We start from the raw sequence: 20,719 nt of genomic DNA on the forward strand, positions 1-20,719 counted from the left end.
CGGAGCCATGTGCTGGCACATTTCACAATCTTTTCCTGGAACTGAGGCATGGAAAGTTTTGATAGCTACCTTAGCAAATTATGCAAATGGCCAAAAGGAAGAGGGAGAGAAGCAATCCCTCCTTGGCTAGGCTTCCTGTTGTTCTTTTGCCAATAAGGACCTCAAGGGCAGGCTGTTCTGCCTGAGAACAAAGCCTTTGTTATGACACCCGCTATGCACAGTCTACTGTTAACTGAGCCAACTCTTTGCCCTCTCCTCCCACAAGACATGAAGCAGTAGCCCACCCCCAGCTTGACATCCTCCCCCCTGCCCTCCCCCCCACCCCGCCCCAGGCAGGCTGGAAACAAAGAATCACAGGGCAAGGGTCCTTGGGATCATTTCACTGATAGTTCTGGGCACATACAGCTTTTGCAAGGTGCTGGGATGAAAACCCTGTGAGGATGGAGACCAGGGCACAGAGCCTGACACACAGCTGGTGCCCAATAAATGTTTGTTCCACTGAATCTCCAATGCCTAGCACAGAGCCTGGCACACAGCTGGTACCCGAGAAATCTTTGTTCCTCTGAATCTCCAATGCCTAGCACAGAGCCTGGCACACAGCTGGTACCCGAGAAATCTTTGTTCCACTAAGTCCCCAGTGCCTAGCACAGAGCCTAGGACACAGTTGGTGCCTAATAAATGTTTGTGGAAAAGAAACGGAGAAAGAGGGAAGGAAGGAGGAAAGGAAGGGAGGTGAGAAAGAAGAATAGAAAGGCAGGGGGAAGAGAGGAAAGGAAGACAGACTAGTTAGCACCAGATAATGCAACAAGCTTGGGTTTAGGACCTGGGTTCAAATCTCACCTCTGACACTTACCTAGAAGTAAACGGCAGAGCCAGGACCTGAACCCAGATGTCTTTGATCTCTTTGTGCCTCCGTTTCCCCCTGTAAATTGAGGTGTAATAGTGCTTGCACCACAGGGCTGACATGAGGATTAAATAAAATGAAAAATGTAAGTGAGCTCTGTGCCAGGCACTTAATTAGAAGTAGTACTCGCTGAATTTTAGAGATGATTATTATTTTTTTTATTGTTATGCATGTAGTGCATATTCGTTGAAGAAGGGGCACATTGAGGCCTGGGGGTGGGGCCGGTTCTCAGGCAAGCTCATGCTGTGAACTGGTGGCACTTGGGGCCGCAGCACTCAGGTTCCACCACTTCTCTGCTTGATGCTCTTATTTCCACCGTGAACACAGGGCCAGGTCCCTCCTGGCCAGGGCCCCCACCTCCCTGGAACTCAGGAAGAGCTTGGAGTCGGTACCAGCCTCCCCGGCTGCTTGGCCTGAAAGCCTGAGAGCATTGATGAATGACTTGTTTATCTGTTCTGTGCCGAGCAGCTCCCGCCTCTCCGTGCCTGGCAGGCAGAGGTGTGGAAGCCGAGGAGAGGGCCAGGGACGAGGGGAGGGCAGGCTTACCAGGCAGCCCACTGCCCTGTCTCCTCTCCTTCCTCTCTTAAAAAAAAAAAACAAAAACAAACCCATTGCTGTTGAGTCAGTTCCGACTCATAGTGACCCTATAGGACAGAGTAGAACTGCCCCACATGGTTTCCAAGGAGCAGCTGGTGGATCCGAACTGTAGACTTTTTGCTTAGCAGCCGTAGCTCTTAAGCACTCCACCACCAGGACCCCTCCTCCCTTTTAGATCTACTGAATTCTAGAACAACCTCCCTCCCTCCCCAATTCATCATCGAACTCCACCTTAAGCTGTTTCCTATGCCCTTAATCTTCATCTTCCCCTAAGTCCCCTGTTTTGCAAGGGGCAGGCTCTGAAATCAGACAGACTTGGATTTGATTCCTGGCTTTACCACAACCTCAGCTGTGTGACTTTAGACCTGATCCTAAACTTCTCTGGGCCTCAACTTCCTCACCTGTGAAGTGGGATAAGAGCAGTGGACACCTACTAGGGGCTTCACCCTTGAGACAACCCTTAAGGACAGTCTAACCCCCCTCCTCCCCAAACTTCCAGAATCTGCATTTCTTGGTTTAACTCTCCGTTAGGAAACGCCACTCTCACCCCAGAAGGGGCCTCCAACTCCAGCCCCCCTTCCCCCTTTCTTGCACTAAGATTTTGCAGGTCTCTGGCTCAGTTAGGTTAGTCTTGAGCAGGTATTATTACTATCATCCCATTTTACCGATGACAATAAAACCTAGATCTAACTGAGGCTCAGAGAGGTGATGGGTGGTCTGGGTTGGAATTCTGGCTTCTGCTACTTCTTTTGCATTATAGTTGGTAAGTGTCTGAGCTGGGATTGCCCAATACTGGCGACTCTGCGTGTCTTCCCTCTGCCTTCTTTTTTCTCCCTCCCTTTCTTCTTTTCTCTCCATACATGCAACGGATCAATGGTTACTTGGGCCTTTTCTTCCTTGGAGAGGGCCTCCATGTCCCAGGTCCAAGAAGCTGTGAGCTTCCCGTCAACATGAACAAGAGTGAGGCCCAGCCCTAGAGAGAGTTCAAAGCTACACTTGGCCAGGCAAAGGGAACTTACAGATCATTGAGCGCCCCCTGGAGGCATCTTCTCCAAGTGAGCATTCTCTTTTATGCCTCTAAAGCAGTGCTTCTCAATATGTGGGTGTGTGGGGGGAAGGAGGTTTTTTTGCCCCTGGGAACATTTTTTTGAACTGGGGAGTGGGTGCTACTGATATCTTTTGGGTAGAGGGCAGTGATGGTGCAATGCACAGGGCAGCCACCTATAACAAATAATTGCTGTTGTGTGCCATCAAGTCAATTCCAACTCATAGCGACTCCATGCAACAGAGTAAAACTGCTCCATAAGTTTTTCTAAGATAGTCTTTACAGAAGACGATCACTACATCTTTCTCGCTCAGAGCTGCTTTGTGGGTTAGAATCACCAACCTTTCAGATAGCAGCCAAGTACTTAACCGTTGTGCCACCAGGGCTCCTATAACAAAGAATTACCAGGTAGTATATATTTTTTTTATTACCTTGGACAAGTTGCTTCTCTGTGCTCCAGTTTCTCCATCTGTAAAATAGGGATGGTAGTAATAGTGTCCATTCTGTAGGTTTGTAGACACTTAGAATGGTGCCTGGCATGTAGTAGGTACTATACTGGTGTTTATGACAGATGTAATTTTATGGGCATAGCCCAGCATTGGAACAAAATTACAGTGTCTTTGGCTGAACCTCAGATAAAACCCTTGGCTCAATCCTTACCCAGCTGTGAGGTTCCTCAGAAGTGGGAATTGTCTCATTTCCTCTCGTTCCTGGGTTTGTGCTTACTAAGTGGATGAGGATGGTGAAACCATCTGTGCTATTTAAATTGTTTATGTTTTTATATTTTGCCAAGTGAGTGGTTGAATTGGTGAAAATTAGCTCTGTATTTGATGCGACTTCATTGTAAATATTTACTGAGTGAATGAGTAGATGGATGGGTGGATGGACGGATCGATGGACAGACGGACGGATGGATGGATGGAAGGATGGATGGATGGGTGAATCTGCCTTCCTGAAGGAGACTCACTCGGTCTCCCTCACACATCCCTCCATGTGTAACCTGTTGCTTGGATGCCCCATGGAGGCAGCTGTTCGTGGGTAGAATGAGTGAAGCCAAATTCTGGCATCTGACACGCAATTACACTTCTGCAGGTTTGAAGATTTTGTTCAGGACCATGGAGAGCAGCACCAGCAGCCCTGAACCCCCGCAGTCGGATCCCCTTGAGGCATTTCCCCAGAGGAACCTGGAGCCAGGTGACATTGCAGTGCTGGTTCTATACTTGCTCTTTGTCCTCGCTGTTGGACTGTGGGTAAGCCAGGCCGGTGAGGGGTGGGGAGACAAGGAAAGATCAGGCCAGAGGCCCTGAGCCAACCCTATTATTTTGGAGATAAGATTCTAACTGAGAGAGCAAGGAAGAAACTGCTCAAGTCAAGGAGTATTCAGAATGGTGCTGTTTAAAAAACACATTGATTGTTGATTCTCTGTAGCAGGCACTGTGCTAAGTTAAGCACTTTTACTTACATTAGCTCATGCAATTTGCACATGCCCCAAAAAATATTACTATACCCATTTTACAGAAAAGGAAACTGAGGTTTAAAGAATTTAAATTTCTTATCCTGTTAGTAAGTTAGGAGACTTGGGGCTAGAATCTACATCTCATTTACTTTGAAGCCCATGCTCTTTTTTTTTTTTTTTTTTTTTTTAGTTTAAAGATTGTTTTTAAAAGTAATACAGTCACATGGTTCAAAAATAAAAACAACTTAAAATGACATTCGGTGAAGAGTTCTCACTCTCCTTTTCCAAGTTGTTCCTCCCCCATTAACATAAACTCACTGCCCACTGAGTTTCCTATCTAATCTTTCAAGTTGCTGTTTTAGATGTGATCTCATATAGGAGCCCTGGTGGCACAGTGGTTAAGAACTCAACTGCTAACCAAAAGGTAGGCGGTTTGAATCAACTCAGCCACTCCTATGAGACAGTTCTACTCTCTTCTATAGGGTTACTATGAGTTGGAATAGACTCAACAGCAATGGTTTATATTTTATTTTATTGTTTTTTAAAGATAGATCTTAAAAGAGTACAATGATCAAGGCAGATATTCTTTACTAAAAACAAAACCAAATCCATTGCCATCTAGTCGATTCTGACTCATAACGATCCTACAGGACAGAGTAGAACTGTCCCAAAGAGTTTCCAAGGGGTGCCTAGTAAATTCAAACTGCCAACCCTTTGGTTAGCAGCCGTAGCACTTAACCACTATGCCACCAGGGTTTACACGTTCTTTATTAGTTAAGCTAAACTATTGTTTGGTTTTAAGAAGACTTCAAGGGATTGCTCTTTTTATTATCAATTCTTAGGAGGTCTTTACATATTAAGGAGATCAGTACCTTTGGAAAAAAGACAGTGCAGCTCTCTGGTTTTCAGGTCACCTGTAAAAGGACTTGAAAACTATACTCCACTGGGGTGTGTCCACTTTGAACTGACTCTTCTGTGGAATATTTCTCTACTCTTACCCTTTAGCTTCCCTCCTCTAAGTCAAGAATGGAAAAAAATGTGCTGGGCATCCCAAAGACCATGGATCTGACCTGTGTTTCTCCCACCTTAGCAAGAGATACTCAGATGAATAGATCATTAAGAATAAGGGCTTTAGACTTACAAAGACTTGGGATCAGCATTAGGATTAGAGTTAGGGTGAAGGTTAGGGTTTGTAGGGATCTGTATTTTCACAAGAGAACCAGTTGACTCTGATGTATCATTGGTTTGGGAACGTCTGGATTTAGATGACCCTCTTCATATCCCCTTGAGCACAAAGAGTTCTTGATTCTTAGACTATACTTCCCGTGTCAAGGTTCAGCAGGAATGAGCCAGGGTGTCTGTTTTGTATAGCAAGATCATTTGTAGGGGCTGGAAGAGGTACCATTTTGTGCTATCTCCCACCCAGACTAAGAACGCCCTCATGAACATTGCATAGAGAGGCTCAGAGAAGTTCAACAACAAATCCAAGTTTACACAAGCTACTTAGTGGCCAAATGTCTCTACTTGAACACTTTCAATGACAGAAGACAGTTTTATAGGCGAGCAAGGAGGATGGGCTCCAAAATCAGGCTGACCTGGGTTTGGATTCTCAGCCCTGGCACAAGCTAGAAATACTGCATTAGATATGACTGCTTCTGAGCCCCAGTTTTTTCATCTATCACGTGGTCTAGCAATACCTACCTCATATGGGTTGGTAAGGATTGAAATGAGACAATGGTTAGAAAATGTTTACATAATATCTGGCACATAGTAAACACCCCATAAATGGTATCCGTTATAAGCTTTCTTAGTCAAGCCAGGCATCTAAATCTCAAATGCCTAGTGGGGTAGGGGGTTAAGTAAGTTATCATAAATATGTGAAGCAGGGAGTGGTGGGGCTGGGTTGATCTGAAGAGTTTATGTCTCCTGTAAAGGCAAATTCAAATTTTCTTTAAAACCGTATGTCAAAACACATTTCAGGGAAAACCTGTCCCTTTGGATTCCCAGTTTGCAATTCCTCACCCAGGCCATTTTGGAATGGCTCTAATTGCTAATATTTTCCCTCTTCTTTGTTTCAGTCCACAGTGAAGGCCAAAAGAGACACAGTGAAAGGCTACTTCTTGGCTGGAGGGGACATGGTGTGGTGGCCAGTAAGTGGTTTCTGGTTCAATTCAAGATACTTCTCAAAGAATCTTCAAGTACTGACATTCTGCCCAGCCTTCGCTCTCTCAGGACTCTTTTGTTCCATGTTGCATGGAGATCACAGTCTAAACTAGAGAAAGCTTAACTCCAACTTAAATTGGTTTAAACAAAAAGTGAATTTATCAGCTTAGTTCACCTAAGTGAAAAATCTATGGGTGGGCTGGTTTCAGGTATGGCTGAACGCAGATTCTGAAGTGATGCCAGCAGATTTCTACCTATCATCTGTCTGTCTGTCATCTACCTACCTAACCATCCATCCATCCATCCATCCATCCATCCATCCATCCATCCATCCATCCATCCATCCACCCACCAGCCCATCCATCCACCCACCCACCCACCCACCCACCCATCCACCCCCCACCCCCCCACCGATCCATCTATTATTATCTATTAGCTTCTCTTCTGGATGGGTGTTATTCCCAGGCAGGCTCACATTTCATGGTAGCAGGTTGGTAGGCACTGCTCCAGACCTTTCATCCTCTCGAGTTTTAGCTCAGCATGTGAAGAACACCTTCCTCCAAGGCAGTATTCCTGGCAAATATCTCATCTTTGATTGGGTCCCATGCCCAACCATGAGCCAAACACTGTGACCAGGGTAGTTTGATGTGTTAATTGGCTCAAGCCTGGGTCACATACTCAATGCCTAAACAGTGGAACCTCCACTGAACCATATAGAATGAGAAATGAGAGTGCTAAACCTTGAAAGAAAACTGAAGGTCATTACTGGGAGAAGATGGAATGGATGCTAAGAACACAAAAAAGTTGCACAACCCCATTACTATTTCAAGTATATCTAAGAACATCCCCCCAAAATACACACACATACATGTCTCCACTTCATGATTTATGGGTAAGGGATCATGGATAATAGTTTTACTTATGATATTCTAAAATAAGGGGGAAATATTTGAGCTGATAAAAGGGAGGACAGCTCCTATTTGCAGTAAACCCAAGAAAGGCAGTGTTTCCCAAAGTATGAGTAATAGGTTCCAAAGATTTTTCAGTTGTACACAGACATAGCATTAAATAGCACCAAGTTAAATAATGGGAACATTATTCTCTTTCCTATTCTCCGTCAATCCTCCTAATTACATAAAAGAAAAAGTCTTGGTGTGGTGCTAATATGCCTTTACCAATTTTCTATCACTGCCTAGTTTAACGAATAGAGTGCAGGCCTAGAGCTGGTAATTTTGGCAGTCCAGAGAACCTAGCTAGGGCTTAATAAACTTTTTCATTTTTATGGTTCTCTTCTATGCATTGAAGAGCCCTGGTGGTGTACTAGTTAAGAGTTCAGCTGCTAACCAAAAGGTCAGCAGTTTGAATCCACCAGCTGCTCCTTGGAAACCCTATGGGGCCGTTCTACTCTGTCTTATAGGGTCACTGTGGGTCATAATCAACTTGATGGCAACAGGTTTATTTATTTATTTGATTTTTCACTTAAGATTGTGTTATCAATATATATGTTATACATATTTGAATTAAAAACAAGTCATTTTAAGGTAAAATATTGAGCAAATAACAGTATAGGTGATATATATGTTTGAAAAAGTCCACAAAGGATGTAATCAATGACAGAGTTTTAGGAAATGCTGACCTAGTCACCTCTATGATGAGGTGTTGCTGATTTCCTAACATTCAGCAGGAATACAGCAGCCCTCCCACTAGTGCCTGCTTCCTCATGTCTCTTCTGGGACCATTTCTCTGTTCTTACCCCTTGGATTATCCTCCCCCAGGCCAGAAAGAAATGGGAAGTTTTAGAGCATTCTTTGCTTTTCTTGCCCAAGTAGTGGATACCAAGATGAAGGAGACAAACAACCCCAAAACTTTGGGCATAGAATAGCTACAATGTAGTATTTTTAACAGTTCCATGGGTTGGCTAGGTAATTCTGATGATCTCTGGACGCACCCATGCAGCTGCATTTCGCTGGTAGCTGGGGTGGGTTGGGCTGGAAAGTCCAAGTTGGTCTCACTCACATGTTTGGGGCTTTCACAGGGACGGCCGGAAGGTTGGGACTTCTCTCTTCATGTGCTCTCTCATCATTCAGAGGCCTAGCCCAAGCTTCTTTATAAGGCAGTTGGCTTTCAAGAGGGCAAAAATGGAAGCCACCAGGCTCTTAAGGCGTTGACCTGGAGGTCTCAGAGTTTCACTTCTACCACCTTGGAAAAGTAGCAGTTCCTAAAAAGTTAAACACAGAGTTACCAATGACCTAACAATTCCACTTTTAGGTATATTCACAAGAGAATTAATGAATGGATAAACAAAATGTGATATATCCATGCAGTATAATATCATTCAGGCATTAAAAAGGAATGAAGTACTGATAAATGCCTCAACATAGATGAGTTTTGAAAATATACTAGGTGAAAGAAGTCAGATACAAAGGGCCACATATTATAAAATTCCATTTATATAAAATGTCTAGAACAGGCAAATCCACAGAAACAGGAAGTAGATTAGTGTTTGCTGGGGACTGGGGCGGGGGGAGTGTCTGCTTATAGGTATGGGGTTTCTTTTTAGGTTGATGACAGTATTCTAGGATTAGATGGTGATGGTTGTACAACTTTTTGAATATACCAAAAACCATTGAATCAAATACTTCTAAAGTGTGAGTTTAATGGCATATGAATTATATCTCAATTTAATAAGTGAAAAAAGAGCATGCAGATGGGAGGGTTTGTTGTGTCCGTCTTAGGAAACAGCCTACCACAGACAAACTTGCAGCTGAGTCTTGGCTCTTTCATGTACTCAGGATAGTAGCCTAACATCTCTGAGCTTCGGTTTCATCATTCCTAAAATGGTGGGTTGTGACGATAGGCTAAGATAACATTTGGAATGAGCTTAGCATATAGTAAGTGCTCAAGACCTGGTAGGTATTTTATCATCAAAAAAAAATTATAATCTAGTGTGGTAAATTTATGTAGCCCCAGTAGATCTAACGGTGATATTGAAGAAAACAAGGTCCCGTGGGAACAGAGAGGAATTGATGGATTTTTAACAGTGGCTTACATAGCCAGAGACACCCAGAGCCAGAGAGAAGTGGCTGGGAATGCTCGCGGGGAAAGAGAAAATAATCCTTGACATTGGTATAAAATTTTACTAATTAGAAAGAGTTTCCTCATGCATATTGGAACCCTGGTGGTGCAGTGATTAAGAGCTCGGTTGCTAACCAAAAGGTCAATAGTTCAAATCCACCAGCCACTTCTTGGAAACCCTATGGGGTAGTTCCACTCTGTCCTACAGAGTTGCTATGAGTCAGAATTGACTCGATGGCAACAAGTTCAGGTCATCCATATCATCTTCATACATGTCTCTCACAACCTCTTGAGGTGGGTACCATTATCATTCCCACTTTACAGACCTGGACACTGAGGCTCAGAACAGTTAACTGGCTTGTCCAAGGACACCAAGCTAATAAGTGAAGATTTGAGACCAGGGTTCCTGCTGCTCCTAGGGGATAAAGCAGAAGTCTTGGATGAGGTGGTGGGGTACCACCCCCAACAATGGCTTTCCCTTCACTATCAGTCCCCTAAGCCCAGAATGAATGAGGACTTGGAGTTTGGTGAGAAGCCCTGTGGTGGGACGGTAACACTGGGGACCCCGGTCATGAGGGGTCTTGAGGGCAGCGTTAGGAATCTTCTTTTCTTCTAACTTGTTTCTGGGGACACTTCTCACCTTGGTTCACTCTGAGCTGTGATTCAATAAGAGGACAAAGCCCATTATACCTCCATCCAGTGGAGGATGGGGAACTGCTTAGAATCACAATCACAAAATGTCAGCACTGGGAAGAATCTCAGAGACCATATCATTCCATCACCAACCATTTTACCTCGTGGAAAACTAAGCCTCAGAGAGCCCAAGAAACTCTTCTAAGTTGAGAGTCTTAATCCAAATTATTTTGGCTGCAAGTAACAGAAACCCACTCAAGCAGGTTCAGATGATGAATTATAAAGAACACCATGATAAAAAAAGAAAATATTGAAGTTGTCAAGGATTCCATTTTACTTGGATCCATAATCAACACCTATGGAAGCAGCAGTCAAGAAATCAAATGACATGTTGCATTAGGCAAATCTGCTGCAACAGATCTCTTCAAAGTGTTAAAAAGCAAAGATGTCACTTTGAGGACTAAGTTGCACCTGACCCAAGCCATGGTATTTTCAATTTCCTCATATGCATGCAAAAGCTGGACAGTGAATAAGGAAGGTCAAAGAAGAATTGATGCCTTTGGATTATGGTGTTGGCAAAGAATATTAACTATACCATGGACTGCCAGAAGAATGAACAAATCTGCCTTGAAAGAAGTATAGCTAGAATGCTCTCTAGAAGAGAGGATGGCGAGACTTTGTCTCACATACTCTGGACATGTTATCAGGAGAGTCCCTGGAGAGGACTGTCCAGGAGAAGACCCTCAAGGAAATGCATTGACATAGTGACTGCAACAATGGGCTCAAACGTAGCAATGATTGTGAGGATGGCGCAGGACCAGGCAGTGTTTTGTTCTGTTATACATAGGGTTGCTGTTGAGTTGGAACTGACTTGACGCCACCTAACAACAACAGCAACATAATAATGGAGTCCTGGGCGGTGCAAATGGTTAATGAGCTTGGCTGATAACTGAAAGGTTGAAGGTTTGAGTCAACCTAGAAGTGCCTCAGAAGAAAGTCCTATGATCTACTTCTGAAAAATCAACCACTGAAAACTATGGAACGCGATTCTACTCTGACATTCATGGTGTCACCATGAGTCAGAGCTGACTCAACAGCAACTGGTAATCAGTGGTTATGATGATGGAGGACCCGGCTTGGGCTTCTCAGTGGAGGAGAACCAGAAACTATAAAGCCAGTAGGAGGCTCAACAGGCCTCTCTTTAATTCTTACTTTCTCACTCTCTGGCTCTGCACTTGATTGATCTGCCTCTCAACTGATCTCCTTCGTATTCTGAACAGACTGGTGGTGACGAGCATGTGGCCCAACATGGCCCTCGCCAACCTTGCCGCACACACCCCTCCCTGGTTTGCACATCCCCAGTCCAAGGGACCAGCAGAAACTGTCCCAGTTCCAAGTTCTCAGGAGACAGAATGTAATTGGCCCAGCTTTGGTCAGGTGCCCAGACCTGGGATTGGGGTCATTAAGTGCAGTCTTGGTCGCTTAGAGTTCTACCGGGAGAGCTGTCTACTTCGATAAGTTAGAAGCAGAGCTGTGGAGTAACACAGATGTCCTGATTCTCATAATGAAGCATTTCCTATAATATCTGTCATCCTCTGTCCCAGGGATACTGCACACAGTTGTTCAAGTTAGGCACTGCACAACCCCAGGGGATGCGATTCCAATTGTAGTCATCATTGATATGCGTATATTTTGTGCCAATTTATGATGGTGGAGGTGAAATAGTCTTGGGGAAGGAGAGTCTTTTTCTAATTTGTGTGAAGGTGCCCAGCTGGCTAGGGATGGCCTTGCCTCCCCCACTTGTTCTTCTATGTTGTTCCCTTTAGGAGAGGAGAAGAAGCTGGAGCTGGGGAGCAGGTACTCCAGGCCCCGGCTTCAAGATCTGATCCATTCATTTTCCCACAGGTGGGTGCATCTCTGTTTTCCAGTAACATTGGAAGTGGACATTTCATTGGCCTGGCAGGGTCAGGTGCTGCTGCAGGCATTTCCGCATCTGCTTATGAACTTAACGTGAGTATGTTTCCCAGGGTATAGACACCTCACCCTCTACCTAATAGGTACATCTTGGGAGGAAGTGGTGTGACTACCTTGCACTTTTGAACAGTAAAATGGTACTTTATGAAAACAAAACAAACAGGGAGCCCTTGGTAAGCAAAAAACAGTCTTGGTCTACAAGTCCTAGGTCTCCCTGTGTTTGCTTGATGGGGGCCCATAAGGCCGCAATCCCAACAGTCAGGTGTGGAGAGGAGGGTTCAGACTCCTTCCCTTGTAGATTCAAAAGAAAGAAGATATCATGTAAATAGACGTTATTGCTGTGTATTTTAGACATCAATTAGTCATCACAAAAGCTCGGTGGCTCTTGACCTTTTTGCTGCCCCACAGGTACCCAAGCAATAGGCCCACCCCTCTATGCACTGGGGTTTTTTTTTTTCTATGTACAAGGCTCATTCAGGATATGATTTTCACCAGTGAGTGGGGTGTACATATTAATAGTGTTCTTCATCTTCATAACAACTAACTTTTTAAAGTGCTTATTCTATGCTAGGCACAGACCTAACTATATTACATATATTGTCATATTATGGGACTCAATTACAGACTAGAACCAGACTGCTTGGGTTCACATCCTAGCTCCCAGCGCTTACAAGATGCATGACCTTGGGCAGTTACTTAATGTCTCTGAACCCCTAGTTCCTTATGTATAAAATGGGATGATAATGAACTAATGCTTGTAAAGGGTGCAGAGGAGTGCCTGGCTCATAGTAAGTGCTTAGTAGATATCATCTCACTGATTACTCATGACAATCCAGTGAGGCCCTCTTACCCCCATTTCACAGATGAGATGAATGAGTCTCTAAGGTTTGTGCAAACTTCCCCCTCAACCAGTCTTTGAGCCCACGCCTGCCTGACCTCACAGCCTGTGTTTTGACCACTGCCAAGGAGAGGAAGGAGAGCAACTGAATGAAGGGGCTTGATATAGAGAGTTTAATAAGACATAGAGGTAGGAGGAGCCACAAAAGACTCCTACTTCCACCCCTCTCTACCTCATCCATTTCTGCCCATTTTACAAATGGAAAAATGAAGTTCAGGGAATGTGAGCCACTCAGCAAGTAAGAGAGCCAGAGGCAGAGGCCAGACCAGGTGACCCCAGGGCACGGAGGCAAATCCGCATTGCCACCTTGGCGTGGGCTGGGAGCCGAGTGCTGACTGTATTTTCTCGGACAGGGCATATTCTCCGTGCTGATGTTGGCCTGGATCTTCCTCCCTATCTACATTGCTGGCCAGGTAAGTCTGAGGGGTGTCAGGGAGCTAGAATGCAGAAACCCTTTGGGAAGGTAAACTCTGAGTTCCCTCCCTCCCACAATCATCCGTCCCTTTCTCCCATTAGACAGACACCAAGGAGTCCCAGAACTGATGAGGGATGGTACATGGTGAGACAGTCAGGAGTCCTGTTCTTAGCAGAGCTCACCTAGCTCATTACTCAGTCCTTCCCATCCAAGTTCTAGTACCTCATGGAACGACAGCTGTAGGCTTGAGGTTCCAGAGTCAAGATATAGCATTGTCTCAACCTTAAATCTGGGACTGGTGGGGGTAAGGAGATTGGGAAAGCACATCCCAAAACCCAGGAAAAGTGCAGCCCAAATAATAGTTCTCAGCAGCATGGCCCAGCTCCTGAGGGGCCCAGCGCAGACAAGACAGAGGGATGAGAGATGGTACTGATGCCTCCTGCCTAGGCCTGACAGTGCTGCCATAATTCAATGTGTCCATGGGGAAGGAGATCTCTGGTCAGTCTGTCCTTTCTGGACCCAGCTCATTATGTTACTAGACTCCCCTGCTTCTCCTGATAACCAGGCCAAATGTTTACAGTGGAGCAATTTCCCCAAAGTTTGGAACATGGACCAGTGGAGAGATGACGAGATTGCAGATGCTAGACAGACATGGGGCCCAGTACACTGAGTCACATAGTGAAGTTATTCTCTTTTCCATCATCCTTCAGTTTTTTTTTTATTGTGCTTTAAGTGGAAGTTTACAAATCAAGTCAGTCTGTCATACAAAAACTTACACACACCTTGCTATGTCACCCTAGCTGCTCTCCCCCTAATGTGACAGCACACTCCCTCTCTCGACCCTGTATTCCCTGTGTCCATTCAGACAGCTCCTGTCCCCCTCTGCCTTCTCATCTCACCTCCAGACAGGAGCTGCCCACATAGTCTCAAGTGTCTACTTGAGCCAAGAAGCTCACTCCTCACCAGTATTTTCTGTCTTATAGTCCCGTTCAATCCCTGTCTGAAGACTTGGCTTCGGGATGGTTCCAGTCTTGGGCTAACAGAGGGTCCAGGGGCCATGACCTCTGGAGTCCCTCTAGACTCAGTCAGATCATTAAGTCTGGTCTTTTTGTGAGAATTTGAGGTCTGCACCGCACTGTTCTCCTTCTCCATCCGGGATTCTCTGATGTGTTCCCTGTCAGGGCAGTCATCAGTGGTAGCCGGGCACCATCTAGTTCTTCCGGTCTCAGGCTGATGGAGTCTCTGGTTTATGTGACACTTTGTGTCTCTTGGGCTCATATTTACATAGGGTTTTTGATGTTCTTCATTTCCTTTGCTCCAGGTGAGTTGAGACCAATTTATGCATCTTAGATGGCCACTTGCTAGCGTTTAAGCCCGCAGACACCACTCGCCAAAGTGGGATGCAGAACATTTTCTTAATACATTTTGTTATGCCAGTTGACCTAGACGTCTCCTGAAACCATGGTCCCCAAACCCCCGCCCCTGCTACACTGGCCTTTGAAATGTTTAGTTTATTCAGGAAACTTCTTTGCTTTTTGTTTAGTCCAATTGTGCTGACCTCCCCTGTATTGTGTATTGCCTTTCCCTTCACCTAAAGTAGTTCTTGTCTACTATCTAATTGGTGAATACTCCTCTCCCTCCCTCCCTCCCTCCCTCCCCACCGTCGTAACCATCAAAGAATATTTTCTTCTGTGTTTAAACTTTTTCTTGAGTTCTTACAATAGTGGTCTCATGCAATATTTATCCTTTTGCGACTGACTAATTTCACTCAGCATAATGCCTTCTAGATTCCTCCATGCTATGAGATGTTTCACGAATTCAGCTGCATAGTGTTCCATTATGTGACTATACCATAATTTATTTATCCATTCATCCATTGATGGGCACCTTGGCTGTTTCTATCTTTTTGCTATTGCAAACAGTGCTGCAATTAACATGGGTGTGCATATATCTGTTCATGTGAGGGCTCTTATTTCCCTAGGATATATTTCCAAGGAGTGGGATTGCTGAATGGTATGGTAGTTCTATTTCTAGCTTTTTAAGGAAGCCTCAAATCAATTTCCAAAGTGGTTGTACCATTTTACATTCCCACCATCAGTGTATAAGTGTTCCAGTCTCTCCACAACCTCTCCAACATTTGTTATTTTGTGTTTTTTAGATTAATGCCAGCCTTGTTGGGGCGAGATGGTATCTCATTGTAGATTTGGTTTGCATTTTTCTAATGGCTTATGATCATAAGCATTTCCTCACGTATCTGTTGGCTGCCTGAATGTCTTCTTTGGTGAAGTGCTTGTGTCCTTCAGTTTTTTAATGAACTGAAGGGGAAAGTCTCATGTTGGTACTAACATGCCTTTAACACCTCTCCAACAACTCTCCTCATTTTTTTCCTTTTATAAAGAATGAGCAGGTCCTGGGCCCAGAGCCTTTGGTGCACAACAGTAAGTTGCCAGAAAAGAATAGAAAATAAGTAGTTTTATTACCCATGTATTATTCTTGTTGGTTCTCTTAAATTTAGGACAGGTGATCCTGATTTTCCATTACAGTGGTGATTTAGTTTTCTTTTTAGATAAATTTATTTAAATAAACGTGAGTTGGTTTAAATTAAAACATTAAATAGTGCAGGCAGTTCCTGGGTTACTAACATCCGACTTAAGTACAAGCCGTTTTTACGAACCAACCCCTCATAAAGCCTATTAGGAAAAAACTGACTCAGTATTGCCCGGGTTCCCACGATGGGCCACGCTTCTCCCAGGCGTGCAGGTGCCTCAGCGGGTCCTTGGACCGCCACTGGCAGCTGGCGGACCCCTTTGACGTGGCGCGCCCAGACACAGCCCGCAGCAGCGAGCGGACAGCCCACATGCGTCCGCTTCCCTTGGAGCTCGGAAAGGGCCTGCGACACCAATCGCGAGGCCCAAGCACCGACACCCCGCGTGGCGGGCCTGCAGGTGGTGGGCTTCCGGAGTCCCGGACGCGGGCTCCGCACTCTACCTGTTCTTAGGAGTCCAAGCGATCAGGGCGCCGCCGTGGGCGCACGTCCCTCCTCCGCGACGCCCCCTTACCCAGCTCCAACCCATCCCATCCCGCCGAGCCCTCCGTGCTGTACAGCCGGAGGCCATCCAAGCACCTCTCCGGGCTTCTGTTTCCCCTACCTTGCACATGTGGGATTTCAGTATTGCAGCGGTTCTTTTCCTTTTGGTGGCTGGGGGAAAAAGGGTAAGCAGTCTTAGATTCCTGATCTCTGTATGTCCATAAGGTTTCCTGGGGTCCATGGAGAACTTCAGCCTTGGGTTTTCCAAGCATCCTCTTCCCAACCCTTGGGCCTCAGGCAGAGGCTGTCTACGGAAAACAGTGCCTCAGGCAAGCCTTGAAATTGGGCCCCTGAGCAGGGGCAAGGCGAGGGTAACAAGCGCCCAGGGGCAATCTCTAGGTTGTGGCCCCACCCCCAAGTTCAAGATGAATAAATATTGATAGTAGCGCAGGGTCAGCAGAAACGCCTTCCCCCCTCTTGTCCGGCTGCCTCAGTCAGGCTCCTTTTATACACGTGGCATCTGGGGTTGTCATTCGGTGCCTCCTCTGACTCCACCTTGGATTAGGACCGGGAACCTGATCCCTCTCCGTAAGCCTCTGTGTCTACTGTGCTTGAGGAAGAGCTGTGGGCCATACTCAGGTTAATAGAAACTGCTGGGCACCCCCACCTTCACCGCGCCTCAAGTGGCGCCCAGGGCACCTGCCACAGCTTAGACGTGCTCTGGGCCTCGCTGTTAGCACATCCCGAGGTAGAAGCCTCCTAGTTGGTGAGTGAGATCTACAGATTTGGTGAGGAGGTGAAGGGGGAAGGATCTATCTGGCCCCAGCACTGCCCTATCCAAGACCCCAGCCCTCCTTGCTTCTGCTGAGGAGGGTTCAAAACCCAGCAGAAATGCTGCCCAGGGGTACATTGCAGATGTTTTAGTTCAGAGTCTACAATAAAGTATCTAATTGGTCTCAAAGATTTTGCAGAACAGAATCTTGTGAGTATTTTGGGTAACGGGTACCCTGTAGGTATCTTTTCCGCTGTGGAGAAGGTAGATACAATAGTTCATAATAACAAATGGACATTACTTTTCCACTTACATCAAAATACTATTATTACTATATTATTATGTTAAAGATATTTAGTGTATTTGGAAGTGTTTCTTTAATGTTTTTTATGCACAGAAATGTACACTACATGCCATAAGACAAACATTTGACTGACATTAGATGCAAACCGAACCATACCTAAGTGTTCCGACTTACATACAAATTTGACTTAAAGACAGATTTAGGGTCAGAACTTGCTGGCAATCCAGGGACCACCTGTAATACAGGATATGGCAAAAATTGGGATGGAGTACACAAATGCCTGGAGCTCTGGTGGCGTAGTGGTTAAGAGCTCAGCTGCTAACCAAAAAGTTGGCAGTTCAAATCCACCAGCTGCTCTTTGGAAGCGCAATGGGGCAGTTCTACTCAGTCCTATAGGGTCGCTGTGAGTCAGAATGGACTAACAATAACAATAACACAAATGTCTTGTGTTTGGGGAATATGACAATTGAGTACAGCCACCCCCCGCACCTCTCATAGGACCCCAGTCCCTCCTTGCACCCTGTACCTTTGCCCTTATTCTCTCTTCTCAAGTCTCCAATTGCGAATCCCTAGGAAGACCATTCTGAGTTTGTGGAGGAGGGAGCAGATGGGAGGGACTGGTGTGGGGAGGCCACGTGCCTGGAGTCAGCTGGGTGCTGAAAGCCCTGCTCTGGCCCCAGGTCACCACAATGCCAGAATACCTAAGGAAACGCTTTGGCGGCAACAGGATCCCCATCATCCTGGCTGTACTCTACCTGTTTATATACATCTTCACCAAGATCTCGGTAAGGCGGGAACACAGCCTGGCCACGTCCCTTCACCATGGTGAGAAGATAAGTCACAGTCCATTGCTGGGGGGGGGGTGGTATCTCCTCCACACCCACTTTCTCTCCCTCTTGGGCAGGCTTCAGGAGGGGAGGAGAGCCTATGGGAGTGGGGAGAGGGTAAGCATGGTCAGAGGAAGTAGAGGGAAGGACATCCCCCACCAAAGCTTCTTTGGCAACATCTCTGGATGGCGTGGGCCATTGATGGGACTCCGAGAGCCCTATCAACCCTCAGGTGAGACCATTATCTTTCTCCTGAGATCAGGCGGTTATCAGCTGTTAATCAGGTGGGCTGACGGCCTGGCCCATCCTGACCTTGGGACTGGCAGATATGGGAAATGGTAAAGAGTAGATGCCTTGCAACCCCTGGGCATGTGCCATTCAGCTAGCCTGACTCACACTGAGGCTGCCTTCTCTCCCAGCTGGGCAGGGTGGTGGGACAGGAGGACAGAGGGGATTCCATTCAACCTAAACAGCAATAACTGAGTCTGTGCCAGCTCCAGATGTGAGGGGCAGACACACGGCTCCTTTCTAGAACATTCACTCACAGTCTGATGGGAAGGTACAGATGCAGGGAAGACTTCACCAGGGAGGTTACATCTAAGGCAGGGCTTACCAGTTAGAGAAAGAGGAGTCGGCATTCCAGACAGATGGACAAGCACAAGAAAAAGCTTGGAGGCATGGGTGAAGATGACGTGTTAAGGGAACAGGGAGTATTTCAGAGTGTCTGGAGGATGGGGAATATGAAGTGAGTAAAAGAAATGAGACCCGAGAGGCAGAAAATTCATAAAGTTTAGACCTTATCTTGGGCCTATGGATTGAATTGTGTCCCCCAAAATTGTGCATCAACTTGGCTAGGCCATGATTCCCAGTATTGTGTGGTTGTCCACCATTTTGTGATCTGATGTATTTATCCTATATGTTGTAAATCCTAACTTCTATGAAGTTAATGAGGCTATGAGACTCCGACTCATAGTGACCCTATAGAACAGAGTAGAACTGCCCCATAGAGTTCCCAAGGAGCAGCTGGTGGATTTGAACTGCCGACCCTTTGGTTAGCAGCTGTAGCTCTTAACCACTACGCCAGCAGGGTTTCCGTTAATGAGGCAGGATTAGAGAAAGTTATGTTAATAAGGCAGGACTGGATCTACAGGATTAGGTTGTATCTTGAGTCAATCTCTTTTGAGATATAAAAGAAGCAAGCAGAGAAACAGAGGGACCTCGTAGCACCAAGAAAGAAGCACTGAGAGTGGAGTACGTCTTTGGACCTAGAGTCCCTGAGCTGAGAAGCTCCTAGACCAGGGGAAGATTGATGACAAGGACTTTCCCTTAGAGCTGACAGAGAAAGCCATCCCCTGGAGCTGAAGCCCTGACTTTGGACTTCTAGCCTCCTACACAGTGACAGAATAAACTTCTGTTTGTTAAAGCCGCCCACTTGTAGTATTTCTGTTAGGGCAGCACTAGATAACTAAATCACTTGGGGACGATGGGGAGGCACTAAAGAGTTGTAATGGGGAGGAGGATGACATGGTCATGATTTGGCAGAGGCTGCAGTATGGAGGATGGCATGTAAATGGACTAAGAGTAGAAGCAGAAAGACAGTGAAGTGGCTGTTGTGTTAATCTAGGTCAGGGGTCTCAAACTAAAGATGAATCAAGTAAGGATTATTTCTGACTCTTATGTGTCTGCTAGAATCTAGGCTGTGGCCTGGTCTCAGGGGACTTACGTAGCAAATCCCCATTCATTTATTCATTCATTCACCCATCCATCAACTTTATGTCTCTATAGGTGGATATGTATGCAGGTGCCATCTTTATTCAGCAGTCTTTGCACCTGGACCTGTACCTGGCCGTAATTGGGCTATTGGCCATCACAGCTCTATACACCATCACAGGTATGACTGAAAACTTACTCCACTGCCCCAGATACATAAGATTTCCCTTGGCCACTATCCAAAGGAAGAGAGTTGCCTGATAAGAGAGAGAATTTCAAAATACACCCCAACTGCATAAAGCTATTTCCCATTTATTTTTTCAAGAACTATTTATCGAAGACTAAGTGCTAAGCACTTACATACACATGCACTATACAAAGCTAGATAATCAACTACTGCAATTCTGGAGCCCGAGGTCTGGTAGCCTCATCTTTCCTCTCAGACTTGCTTCCCTAAAGACTGCCGAGCACATGGAGGCCCTGAACAATGTGTCTGTCTTTGAATATTTACCTGTTCGAGATTCACCCTTCCCTGCTTCCTTTTGGTGAGATATTCGCTCCACAAATTATATGCTGCATATCTCCTGGGTGGTGCAGAGAGTTAAGTGCTTGACTACTAACTGAAAGGTTGGCAGTTTGAACTCACCCAGAGGCACTTCAGAAGGCAGGCCTTGAGAACCCTATGGAGCACATAGTTCTACTGACATACATGGGGTTACCACAAGTCAGAATCAACTCAACTGCAACCACCATCAATATATATACATATATCACCTACTATATGCCAGACCCATGGTAGGAGATGGGTTACGGCTTTGAACAAAAGAGACAAAATCTCTTCCCCAAGAAACTGGTAGTTAACTTGGGCTGTTGGCTGGAGTCCTTCCATGTAGACCATCATCTTCCATTAGGCTAGAC

The 20,719-nt window shown here is 45.7% G+C and overlaps 1 protein-coding gene across 1 annotated transcript in view; it reads left to right on the plus strand.

Moving 5' to 3' along the window:
• The first annotated feature begins 3,043 nt into the window (after positions 1-3,043).
• The window catches only part of SLC5A11 (solute carrier family 5 member 11), a 50,906-nt gene continuing 33,230 nt past the window's right edge, over positions 3,044-20,719 (plus strand). The window contains 6 exon segments of the mRNA XM_023558857.2: positions 3,044-3,796; positions 6,081-6,152; positions 11,779-11,883; positions 13,099-13,158; positions 17,945-18,049; positions 19,877-19,982. Of these exon segments, the coding sequence (XP_023414625.2) occupies positions 3,590-3,796; positions 6,081-6,152; positions 11,779-11,883; positions 13,099-13,158; positions 17,945-18,049; positions 19,877-19,982 (655 nt within the window). The 5' untranslated portion in view covers positions 3,044-3,589.

This window comes from Loxodonta africana, chromosome 12 (assembly GCF_030014295.1).
Source record: "Loxodonta africana isolate mLoxAfr1 chromosome 12, mLoxAfr1.hap2, whole genome shotgun sequence".
NCBI lineage: Eukaryota > Metazoa > Chordata > Mammalia > Proboscidea > Elephantidae > Loxodonta > Loxodonta africana.